At 44.7% G+C, this 12,080-nt stretch overlaps 1 protein-coding gene across 1 annotated transcript; it reads right to left on the bottom strand.

The window, feature by feature from the left end:
• Nucleotides 1–2,414: 2,414 nt before the first annotated feature.
• arcn1b (archain 1b) lies at nt 2,415–8,722 on the bottom strand. Its single transcript, XM_034548021.1, has 10 exons — nt 8,522–8,722; nt 7,225–7,488; nt 6,449–6,628; nt 6,108–6,313; nt 5,869–6,030; nt 5,465–5,630; nt 5,240–5,387; nt 4,636–4,744; nt 4,024–4,228; nt 2,415–3,486 (listed from the first exon to the last, which is right to left on the bottom strand). The coding sequence occupies exons 1-10, from the start codon at nt 8,522–8,524 to the stop codon at nt 3,397–3,399; spliced, it is 1,533 nt and encodes a 510-aa protein (XP_034403912.1). The 5' UTR covers nt 8,525–8,722; the 3' UTR covers nt 2,415–3,396.
• Between the last annotated feature and the right edge of the window lie 3,358 nt (nt 8,723–12,080).

Raw genomic sequence — 12,080 nt, forward strand, 5'->3', positions numbered from 1 at the left:
TACATCTCAGATGTACATGTAGTACTTTATACTGTACTACATCTCAGAGGTACATGTACTTTATACTATACTACACCTCAGAGGTACATGTAGTACTTTATACTGTACTACACCTCAGAGGTACATGTACTTTATACTGTACTACACCTCAGAGGTACATGTAGTACTTTATACTGTTCTACACCTCAGAGGTACATGTAGTACTTTATACTGTACTACACCTCAGAGGTACATGTAGTACTTTATACTGTTCTACACCTCAGAGGTACATGTAGTACTTTATACTGTACTACACCTCAGAGGTACATGTACTTTATACTGTTCTACACCTCAGAGGTACATGTAGTACTTTATACTGTACTACACCTCAGAGGTACATGTACTTTATACTGTACTACACCTCAGAGGTACATGTAGTACTTTATACTGTACTACACCTCAGAGGTACATGTACTTTATACAGTACTACATCTCAGAGGTACATGTACTTTATACAGTACTACATCTCATATCGTATTTTATTATTCTCCACAGACGTCCAGCAGCTGTTGGTGGTTCAAGAAAAGGTTCCCCCTGAGCAGCAGGTCAGGAGGTCCAATCTGGACCAGGAGTACCCAGAACCCTCAAGCATTAAAGAGGACCAGGAGGTCCAATCTGGACCAGGAGGACCCAGAACCCTCACGCATTAAAGAGGACCAGGAGGTCCAATCTGGACCAGGAGGACCCAGAACCCTCACGCATTAAAGAGGACCAGGAGGTCCAATCTGGACCAGGAGGACCCAGAACCCTCACACATTAAAGAGGACCAGGAGGACCCAGATTCATCATCTTCTACTGATCTCAGAGTCTTGCGTGATGACTACTTGTACTGCAGGGTGTTAGTTAAAAATCAGTAATCCATATTACTCAGAGGACAACGAGACGTTTGAGGCCCCAACGAGACGTTTGAGGCCCCAACGAGACGTCGGAGACCCAAACAAATAATCCAGAACAACAACAACATATTTGTTTACGTGTTCCTATCCTTTAATCGTGTTTCCTGTCTTCAAAGCAAGAGACTTGAAAGGCGAATGCCTAAAGGATGGAGATGCAGACACGTGGACGTAAACAACAACAACAACAACAATGCCGTGAAGCCTCCGTGTCGCTGCGCCTCCTTTGAAGGTTTCTGATTGTTTGTGTTTCCTACCTGATACTTTAACTCCTTCAGATTGTATTTTATTTGTTACTTTCACTGTTTTCCGCCTCTTGTTGTTGCACTTTGCTGTAATCCTGATAATTCATCCGCTGAGGGACAAATAAAGAATTATTTCATGACTTGTTAAATAATGTCCAGTTTTATGTTGAGCTGCAAAGTGTCTGAGATCAAAGAGCCTTCCTCTTCCTCCCTCTGGGTCACGCTGTAGTTCATCACTTCCTGTGAGGTTGTTAACCATCAGACGTCCCTGATGAGTTCTGTGGCATAATAATAAGTATTAATACTAAAACATTGTTCTCCTACCTTGAATCTCACTTTCTTGAGCATCTTCCTGGAGTTGATGGTGACGAAGACGAGCTGTTACCAAACTTCAGTTTTATAACGAGTGAAGAAGACCTCCTTCAACTCACTCACTCGTGAAGAGGACCCGCCCTCTTTTTATGGGTGGGGGGCTATTAACACCCCTCCCCCTCCAACACCCCACAGTCCAATTATGGGTGTGACCCTTTAAGGGCTCTTCATCTCCCAGCAGCTCTTTCCAGACAGCTGGTTTAGAAACGCGTTAACACCTCGTGTTGCACATAGATTCTGTAACACTAATAATAAAGTTGTGATTATGCAGCAAACGTTTGGATCCGATCCCGAAACAGCTGTTTACTGGAGAATAAGAGTGGGAAAGTGTTTGACCTTTGACCCCGTGGTCACCTGTCAGCGGACTCAAAGTGAGAAAACGAGGTGGATTATGTTGTTTGTATTTTAATGTCTTTTATTGGAGAGGAGTGAGACCTCCTAAAAAGCCCCGTGCAGGATCTTTACAAAACGCTGCTGCTCCAAAAGGGGAATAAATTAATTCCTCCAATGAAACAAAAGCAGCTGAAAGTCCTGAATGGGTTCATTTCAGTTTGCACACTGCACTACGAGCAGCCCTGTGCTGCCACCTGGTGGAGGAACCGGTAACTACACTGAACTACAGGCCGAGCAGGAATGAAGAAACTTAACTGGTTGATGAATAAACCAGTTTGATCTAATTTTTCGTTCCATCAAAAAACATTATAAATGTTTGGGTAACTTTCATACGTGAGGAGGAACTAAATTAATATATATATTTTATAGCATTATCTATAAAATATAATTAACATCTTTGTGCTGGTATAAGTGGCTAGAGCACTACCACCTCTGACCACACGGGGAGCCAGAGTCAGAAAAAAAGTCAGACTTTCTCAATAATACATTTTATTCCATTAAAGATTCATTTTTTTCTAATTGTACACTGGAATGTTAAGATTCCCCTTCAGTAATTTAGTTAAAATGCTCAATCGTCATTTTCAACCCCACAGCCACACAAACATTTGCTAAATTGAAATTTGGGGAATACAAATGCAGAAAAAACAAAAACATGAAAAACAAACTTGATATCTTGAGTAATGTCGATGAGAATGTAAGTGAAGGAGGAGGATGACGAAGAGGAAACTGAGGAAGAAGAGCCTTCGCTTGGATCAGAGGGGATCTGGACTAAACGCCGTGAGGGGCGGAGCCTCGTGGGCCGTGAGGGGCGGAGCCTGCTGAAGGACTTCCTCCAACAACCAGAAGGAAACACGAGGAGCTGCAACGGCGGAAATAATTATAATAAAGATTCAGCCAAATGTTTTTCCTGCAGCTGAGAATCTCAAAAAGTTTGTCAAATATATTTAAAAAAAAAAAAAAAAAAAAAAAAAAATCCAGATTATTGGCAAATTAAACAATGGCAATAAAATAGTAAAAAAAAAAAAAAGTTGCGACAATTTTGCTGAATTTCGCCAAAAACACACAAAACGTAACCGAGCACAGAGGAATATATCTGCTTGAGTTACTTCTACAAAAACAAAAGAAAGAAAAGTTTAATAGATCAAAGAGTGACTTTATGAAGTAATATGGAAAGAAAAGAAAGAACCCCGCAATGGATCCTCCTCTTTACAGTTCTGCTGGGGCGAACACACGAGAGTGTGTGTGTGTGTGTGTGTGTGTGTTATATAGATGCTCCTCTCATACAAACATATAAATACACCAGCGCTGCTGTGCTCCCCCACAGGAGGAGGCGTGGCGTCGTCCAGTCTCTGAGGCGCCATCTTCAACCTTTCTGCCGCACACATTTTGGACTTTTTTTGTTGTCGTTGGTGATTTTTTTACATTTTTGTTGTTGTTTTCTTTGATTTATTTTTTTACAGGATTTCGTATTTGTCGACAACAAAGGAGGTTTCTGAAGAGAATCTAACGGGGGCGTCGCCGTCTACGTGAGTCGCTTTAGTGACCTGAGAGGAAAGAGCAGAAGAAGAAAGCACGTTTATATTTATTATATTCATGTTTTTAAAGTCGGACCTTCTGATTCACGACAAACGAGATCAAAACGCAGCCGAACGGACACAAAATACAACAACACTGCTGTTTGTACGTCTGTATGACGTAATGTTGTGTTGATGGGGCTGCTACAATTAGCGTAGCCTAGCATAGCATATCCTAGCATCAGACTCCGTTGAGAAAACAAGCGTTTTAAAGTCGTTTTGCAGACTTTTTACAAATCCGCATCGTTAATTCGTTATTTTTGCGTCTTTTTTTATCCATTTATTGCAAATAATTTGCAGCACAATGTTTATTTTGTGTTCACAGAGCTGCAGGAAAACCGTCTTCATAGAACCCGTGAACACGTCTCAGGACATCCGGGACGTGAATAATAAACCGTCTTCATGGAGGTGAACTCCGCCTCGTTGGGGATTTAAAATGGAAACACAAACCAAACCCCGGTGGCGTTTGGTGTGAGCACGAGAGCTGTGATTGACAGCCGGCCTCACCTGGATGTCGCAGTAGTTGCGCTTGGACACGAAGGACACGTTGATGGGGAAGAAGTCGTTGGGCTGCCCGGCGACGCTGAACTCCAGGCTGCCCGTCTTGTTGTTGGCGTCGATGACGGGCAGACACCACTCCAGCAGGTTTCGCCGGCTGTCGTGTTTGTACTCGCCGTCCAGGTCTCCGATCACCGGAGCGCCCACACCGGAGCTGCAGAGGAAATACGGAGAAAACACATTAAAAACAGACGGAGAAAACACACTAAAACGGAGAAAACACACATTTAAAAACATACGGAGAAAACACACATTTAAAAACATACGGAGAAAACACGTGTAAACGGAAATACGGAGAATTTTATCAGCTATAAAAAGGTGTTAAAAAAAAATGGCATAAACTGATTTTTATCTTTCCCACAGTCCTTGAACACATCATGTGTGACGGACACTTTCATCTGTAAAAGTAGGAGAGACGACAGAAGACAGGAAAGGAGACAGGAGAGGAGAGAGCGGAAAGGAGATAGGAGACGAGACAGGAGACAAGAGAGAGGAAAGGAGACAGGAGACAGGAAAGGAGACAGGAGAGGAGACAGGAGAGACAGGAGAGGTAGTACTCACGGGACGGGGATGCTGATGACCACGTCGTTGAGCTCCAGGCTCTCCTCCTGCAGCTCGTATTCGATGTTCACGTCACAGCCGCTGCCGCTCTCTGAAGGCCAGCAGTTTACTGAGGACACAACACGGCGTTAGCGTCGTCACGGGCAACGCAACACAGCGTTAGCGTCGTCACGGGCAACGCAACACAGCGTTAGCGTCGTCACGGGCAACGCAACACAGCGCTAGCGTCGTCACGGGCAACGCGACACGGCGTTAGCGTCGTCACGGGCAACGCGACTCGGCGTTAGCGTCGTCACGGGCAACGCGACACGCCGTTAGCGTCGTCACGGGCAACGCGACACGGCGTTAGCGTCGTCACGGGCAACGCGACACGGCGTTAGCGTCGTCACGGGCAACGCGACACAGCGTTAGCGTCGTCACGGGCAACGCAACACAGCGTTAGCGTCGTCACGGGCAACGCGACACGCCTTTAGCGTCGTCACGGGCAACGCAACACGGCGCTAGCGTCGTCACGGGCAACGCAACATGCCGTTAGCGTCGTCACGGGCAACGCAACATGCCGTTAGCGTCGTCACGGGCAACACAACAGGTATAAGGGTCTTACTGGTTAGAGGTATGAGGGCCTCGTCTGTGGTCTGTAGTCTCCACTTCAGCACGCCGACGTCGTTGTTGAGAGGGAACGACTTCTCCGGGTTCTTCAGGCCGATCACGGATTCAGCGGTGAACAACTTCTTGTCCACGTTGGGATGCGTCTGAGAGGAGACCAGAGAGGGTGAGTGTGTGGGGGATGGATGGATGATATAGATTGTTATGTATGTGGAGGACCTACTTGCAGCTGCAGCCCTTTGTTGTCGTTGTTGTTGATGATGAGGCGGATGCGTCCGTTCTTGTCGTCGGTCACTCGCAGCGTCACCATGCCGAGCAGCTCCATGTTCTGGATGCCGCCGTCACGGCCGCAGGTCAGCGAGATCTTCTCCTCCACGCGCAGGTGAACACTGAGGAACACAAGCGGCTTGAACTTCCTTCAACAATCGGTACAATTAATTTCTTTTTTTTCTTCTTTTAAAAAAAAAAAAAATCGACTCATTTTCTTTCCGATGGTATTTGAACACATCGTGCGTGACGAACTCTTTCATCAGAACAAAAGAACGCGTCTCATAAAATATCTGAACTCTGACAGCATGGAAACAAACACCATCTATGCGTAACCATGGAGACGGGGAGCGCTCGCACCTCTCCACGTGGACGGGTGGCGGCAGAGCTTTAGAAACATCCGAGCTCCGCTTCCCGCTGCTGGCCATGATGGTTTCCCCCTCGGACTTGAGCTTGTCGACGAAGTTGTCCACCTCTTTTCCTTTGGCGCCCAGTTTCAGGGCTTTACTGGGTCCGCTTGGTCTGGAGGAGAGACAGACGGTATTAATAAATAAGGCGGTCTTCAAGGAGAGCGTCCGCATACCACGAAGACCCCCCACCTGACTGCGGCCGCCGTGATCTTGGGCTTCTCGGGCTCGACGATGGTGTCCGTGATGATGGAGCCCGAGGACACGCTGGTCATGCCGGCGCTGCCGAAGCCGCCGAACGCCGGCACCTTCTTTCCGGAGCGCTCGGCGTCCCTCCTGGCCTGCTGCAGCTCCTTGGCCTTCCTCCTCATCTCGGCCTTGGCCTCTCTCTCCTGAGTCTGCGGGGCGAGAGAAGCACGTTTAAAAAAAAGGTGTTTTAGTCGCTTCAAGTGTCGAGAAGACAAATATATCTTTGAAATCCATTTGTGCTCCCGTGGCGATTCATTAAAAAGAGGGAATGAAGCAGAGCTCACCTCTCTGACGGCGCGGAACACCTTCTCCTCGTGGGAGTCCATCTCTGTGAAGGTGCGGATCTGAGCCAGGTTGACGTTCTCTCTGTAGCCGAGGGCCACGATCTCATCGAAGGCGAAGATCAGGTCGAAGCAGTGCTCCGATATTTCGCTCTCCTCCAGCACACGACAGTATTCTGGGATCTGGGGCAACAAGACGAGGCTCAAGTCGGCTTCTTTAACCGGCTCATAACAAACCCCGACGTCTGAGTAAATACAATTAACTTTAAATTTTATTTTATTTAAGTGATCTGAAGACGGGATGTGGTTGTACGGTTAATATAACATTTAGCAAATAATATTCTCCTTGAAATAATAAATAAAAAATACAAAAACAAAATTATATAATAATATTATAAATATATAATTTTTTTTTATATATAAAAATATATTTAAAAAAATTATATTCTCCTTAAATCAACCGAACATCACTTTCAAGTATAAAATATAAGAGAAACGAAGTTCTGTGTGTGTGCATTTTTAATTAAGGAGACTAAAATTACACATAAATGGTAAATTATTAGTATTATAAGCAGACTGTAATCATTTTAAATGAGTTAGTTATCCATAACCCTTCTCAGACAGAGAGACCTTCCATTAATACACAGCGACATGCTGGAGACCAGAAGAACTCAGAGAACTCTGGACTTTAACAGTACAAGTACGGACCTCCAGCTACAGAAGGGAGATCATTAAAGTAACGTCCATGTGGTCACACCGCCGCGTGAGGGTCCGCTTACCACGCGGGAGAAGAGCCTGAGGGTCTCCAGGTCCTCCAGGATGTTGCTGTTCTTGGTGGTGATGAGGACCATGTAGAGCTTCTCCAGCGGCTGGTACACGTAGCGCACGCTGTCCGTCTCCACGAAGGTGTGCTGCTTGCCCGTGTTCATCAGCTTGGGGAACGCAGCAAGAAGCCCCTCGATGCGCGTCCGGGTCATCTCCACAAACTGCCGCGACACGATGGCCTTGCCGGCCTTGGTGCACACCGCCGCTGCCAACAGCACCTGTGGGCGAGAGGGGAAGACGGGCAGGTGAGGGGGAGACGGGCAGGTGAGGGGGAGACGGGCAGGTGAGGGGGAGACGGGTTGTCGAACACATGCAGCGATTCTTTACCAAGGCAGGAAGTAAAGCAGCTGGAGGAACACATTACCAACAGTTCCCCCTTTCAATAACCAGAATTCCCTCTTTCTCAGGAGAGCACGTCTTGCCAAGTTTAACAACAACAACAACAACATGTCAACACACACATCCCCACAGCAGGACAACTTGTGGCATTGGTTTTCACGGCTTGAGGCGGCCTGTTTGAGTGCTGGTGGAAGAAGCCTGTTGGAGTCCCATCTGTGTAACCCGGATGTTTAGTTCAAATGAAACACGTAAATAAAAGTAATGCCGAATCCAGCGATTCAGACGACGTGATTACGTCATGTTTACCATGTGTGCACGAGCCGTCAGTCCCGTGCTCCACACTGTCCGGTGGGTCATTGTGAGTGCATTGGTTATGCCTCTCTCTAAAGGAAGGAACCGTAATCCACCGACGATGAAGTTAGGGATGAAAGACGTCGACCGCGATGGACCCTGAACTTAATGTTGACAACAGATGCACCATGGAGGTCCCTGAACGCACCTCAAGGGCATTCGGCTCACTTTAAATTGTAACACAACTGTGTGTTCGGGTGGGTGCTCGTCCCCAAAGAGATCGGTGACCGCCGGTCTCCGGCTGGAGAACAGTGTGACAGCAGGTAACGCTAGCTCGGTGTTCGGCTCGTGACAGGAGCTACAAGCTAGCTGACGTCACCCGCTCACCTGGAATTCAAGCCTCTCCGCATCGCGACGGGACGATTCAAAGCGACTCGACGTGATGTCGGCGCTGTCAGCTCGGTGCGACGCAACGTTTGGGTGCCCCGTGTTATTTCGCTTCCTGGGAGAACCCGAGCTAGCCGCGAGCTAGCGGTACGCTCGGCTAGCCCGATGTTGTGATAACTTGCTAGGCCCGACGGAAAGCCGCGGTGTCCCCCCGTGTTTTAACTCGTCTCTCACCATGTTTGCTCTCTCTCTCTGCGGGGCGACGCTGCTCCGTCTCTCTCGGGTCTCGGTCTCGGACGAGTTTTCTCCGACGAGGTTCTTCTCCGCCGCTCGGCTATCGGAGTTGTGTGATTGTTAGCTCCGCTAGCGTCAATATGGCAGCAGAGCCACGTCTCCACCGGAAGAGCCGCGCTAGGGACACGCCCACCGAGGAGGCCTGTGACGTGGAGGCCTGTGACGTGGCCCGAAGCGTCGCCTCGTTGCGTAAACAAAGCTGCTCGCGCTGTTCCTTCCTATATAATATAGACATACGTGTATATATTATATATGTCTGTCACATATAATGTCTGTCATATCGGGGCGACTGTGGGTTTCAATCAGAGGGTTGGCAGTTCAATCCCCGCCCTAGTCGATGTGTCCTTGAGCAAGACACTTAACCCTGAATTGCTCCCCGTAGCTGTGTCTACGGTGTATAATGTAACATTTAAAGTGTCTTTGAGTATCTTAAACAACGATATATGGCTTATTATTATTATATACATACATATATATATATATATAAATATAAATGTCTGTGACATATACTGTCATAAATATTTAATTTAGAAGGTAACAAGAGGGAAAATAAAAACATCTTGTGATCTTTGTATAATTCATTTTTTTTTTGAGGAGGATTTCACCTTTCCAACATTTTGAAAATTACGACCTGAAATCTAGTGATACGACCTTTTATTATTTTTGCATTTCCTTTAAGCAATGTGCCATAAATTAAATTATGCAGACATGGGCAAAGGTGAGAAAGCATAAACGTTGTAATTATCTTTAAAGTCATGATTGTACGTCTATTGTGTTTATTGTTATCTAGATTTATGATGTATGTGCCACACGGTGTCATTTTCGACTATTTACTCCATGAATATACTTTTCACAGTGTTGCAGTAACTTCCTTTGGCCGCTAGATGTCGGTATTTGAACGTATGACGGTTAGAGTCCTAGACTGTCTTCTCTATTTACATTCAAACACGTGGATTTGACCCTTTTCACTGCTCTTTTTCATTAATATGATGATATAAAAAACTAAAAGCTGTGACAGAGTGCTCTGTCTACTTCCTTTGCTCTTGGCAATATGATCTCATGGAGGTAGTGGATGGGCGAGGCACTTTGGTGATGTTAGTCCAAAGTTGATATAGTTTTTATTTTTTATTGTGGCCACATCATCAGCTCATATCTGGAATAAAAAACAAACACTAGCTTTGAAAGTAATTCCTCTCTAAACGGACTTCATGAGTTTACCAGCAGATCTTAGTCTAATTGTTACAGTGTCTCGAAAGAAGACTTCAGGACTTTATTAGAGCCAATATATATTAAAATGTATAAATAAATACACTTTAAAAAACGTACCTCACACGTTCAACCAGCATTTCTATTAAATTGTATTTATTTGAGAGAATAAGTACAAATAATCAAGGCCCCTTTGCGTTTCTCAAATTACAGACGTGTCACAAACAAATCAAATAGAGGTGTTAAAAAAACATCAATAAAAATACAAAAGTAAAATAAAAAATAAAAAACTTCAGAGCGTTGTTGTCTTTAACAAGTCTCAGTGACTTAAAGAGTTCTGTCTCAGATCATCTATAATTATGAAGGAAGAAACTTCCCTCACACCCAAATTGTTTCTAATTGACCGAAACACACACACGGGCCTGCTGTCCGAGGCCGGAACCAGGAAGTGAGCTCCAGCCGGTCTGATGACGTCACGGGTTCATTCATAGTGGAGCCGTGTGAGAGGGCAGCGTCCTCCGGACTACTTTCAAGGAGTCCGTGTCTTTTGTTTTTGTTTACACTGTTGGTCTCCGGGTCGAAGCGGCGCAGAACATCGGAGGAGCCGGAGCCGGGTCCGGACCGCCGCCATGTCGCTGGAAGCGAGCTCCGGGGTGGGTTCTTTCAAAGGATGAGGCACCTTCACTGCCTCGCTGTTGATGGGCAGCGCCATTTCCGCATACCGCTGTCATTCGGAGCGCGCTGATTGGTCAAACCGTGCGTCCGTTTCAGAACTCGGCCGCCCATTGGACGGTTGAAAAGTGATTTTTCTATCTACTTTTTATCGTCTAAACTTTACAGCCCACCATTTAAAATGGCGACTCCAAACATGTACTAGTGGTGTACTTTCTAAGAGGGGACGGTATTCCGGGATTCGGTTTGGAAACGTCCGGTATTTGATCCGCTTTTAACGGAGAGTTTTACCGTATGGACAGCATCGCCTGCGCCCGCCCACTCACGTTGGGTTTTTCGTAACGTTGGTAGTTAAATGTACGACGCGAAGTGAACGTGAACACAGATTATCACCGATTGTTTCACCGAAGTACACACTGGACCCATTGTCGTCTCCTCAAGATACATGTCTTCTAAACATTGTGATATTAAAATGTATTCTCTGACGGACAAATCCGGAGGAAATCTACTTTGTTTAAGACCTTTTTCTGTGTCGCAACAACCTACTCTCGCGAGATCTGGCAACTAACGTCCTGAGACAGCTCTGACTCTTCATAGGGTTTTCCTTTATTCATCCCCAGGAGGAAATGGTTATTAAAACTCACCTTGATGTTTGAGCAGCATGTTGTTCTTGTAGTTGGTGGAGGTGCAGCTTATTGAACTACTTTATTTTGGGGTGCAAATATTGATTATTTTTTATTATGGATTATTTTCATTATGAAGGAATCTGCTGATTTATTTCTTTCGTAAGAAATTTGTCACAATTAGTGACACCTTTGTATATGTTTAACAGTCCAAACCTTAACTTGTTTCAGTTTTCTTTACACAAGAAAAAAGCAGAAGATTAAAAAAAAAACAATGAAACTATGAAAACAATACATTTTTAATTGACTAATCGAGATGTGAATTGATTAATCAACCAATTGTTTCAACGTTTTAAAACTTCTTAAGTTTTGTATTTTTTAAACAACTAGTAACTACAGCTGCTGTAAAAAGACACTTCCATCACAGATGTAGTGGAGTAGAAGTATAAAGTGTCTCAAGTAAAGTACAAATACCTCATCACTGTAGTACAGTACTCACTAAGTACTAACTACTGTACTACAGTAAAGTACATTTAAACCCTACTCAGAGACAACGAACAAAACTTTAAATACAAATAGATTTTAATGCAGTATTCAGACAAATTTAAGAAAGAGAACAGTTTAATAAAAAATCCTATTTTGAATAAATTTATATATATATATATATATATATATAAATGAGTAAATTGTAAAATAATGCAATCAAATTATTCAAGCTCATCTAAAGTATTTTTTATTAAATGTTCTATTACTCTACTATGAATAAATGTATTATTAATTGTACTAATGTTCATTGTCAAAGGATTTAATTGGAGTTCATGTTTATTTTAATTGTATTTTTTCCTGTGACACTTTGATGACATAAAGACTCTTTTTCTTTAACGTTCAGCACATTCATTATTTTAGGGTGGCTTGGTTTGCACACAATGGACCACACCTCAAACCCACGGCCCCCCCTCCCTCTCCTCTCTAACGGACTCATGAATTGGCACACTTAT

The sequence above is a fragment of the Cyclopterus lumpus genome, chromosome 13 (genome assembly GCF_009769545.1).
Source record: "Cyclopterus lumpus isolate fCycLum1 chromosome 13, fCycLum1.pri, whole genome shotgun sequence".
NCBI lineage: Eukaryota > Metazoa > Chordata > Actinopteri > Perciformes > Cyclopteridae > Cyclopterus > Cyclopterus lumpus.

Bases quoted from the DNA above. Each gene is read 5' to 3' on its own strand.
- arcn1b (XM_034548021.1), bottom strand. The intron at 6,314-6,448 runs GTGAGCTCTGCT...CTCGCCCCGCAG, and splicing joins TGTTCCGCGCCGTCAGAGAG to ACTCAGGAGAGAGAGGCCAA. The intron at 3,487-4,023 runs GTGAGGCCGGCT...CTTTCCTCTCAG, and splicing joins GCAACTACTGCGACATCCAG to GTCACTAAAGCGACTCACGT.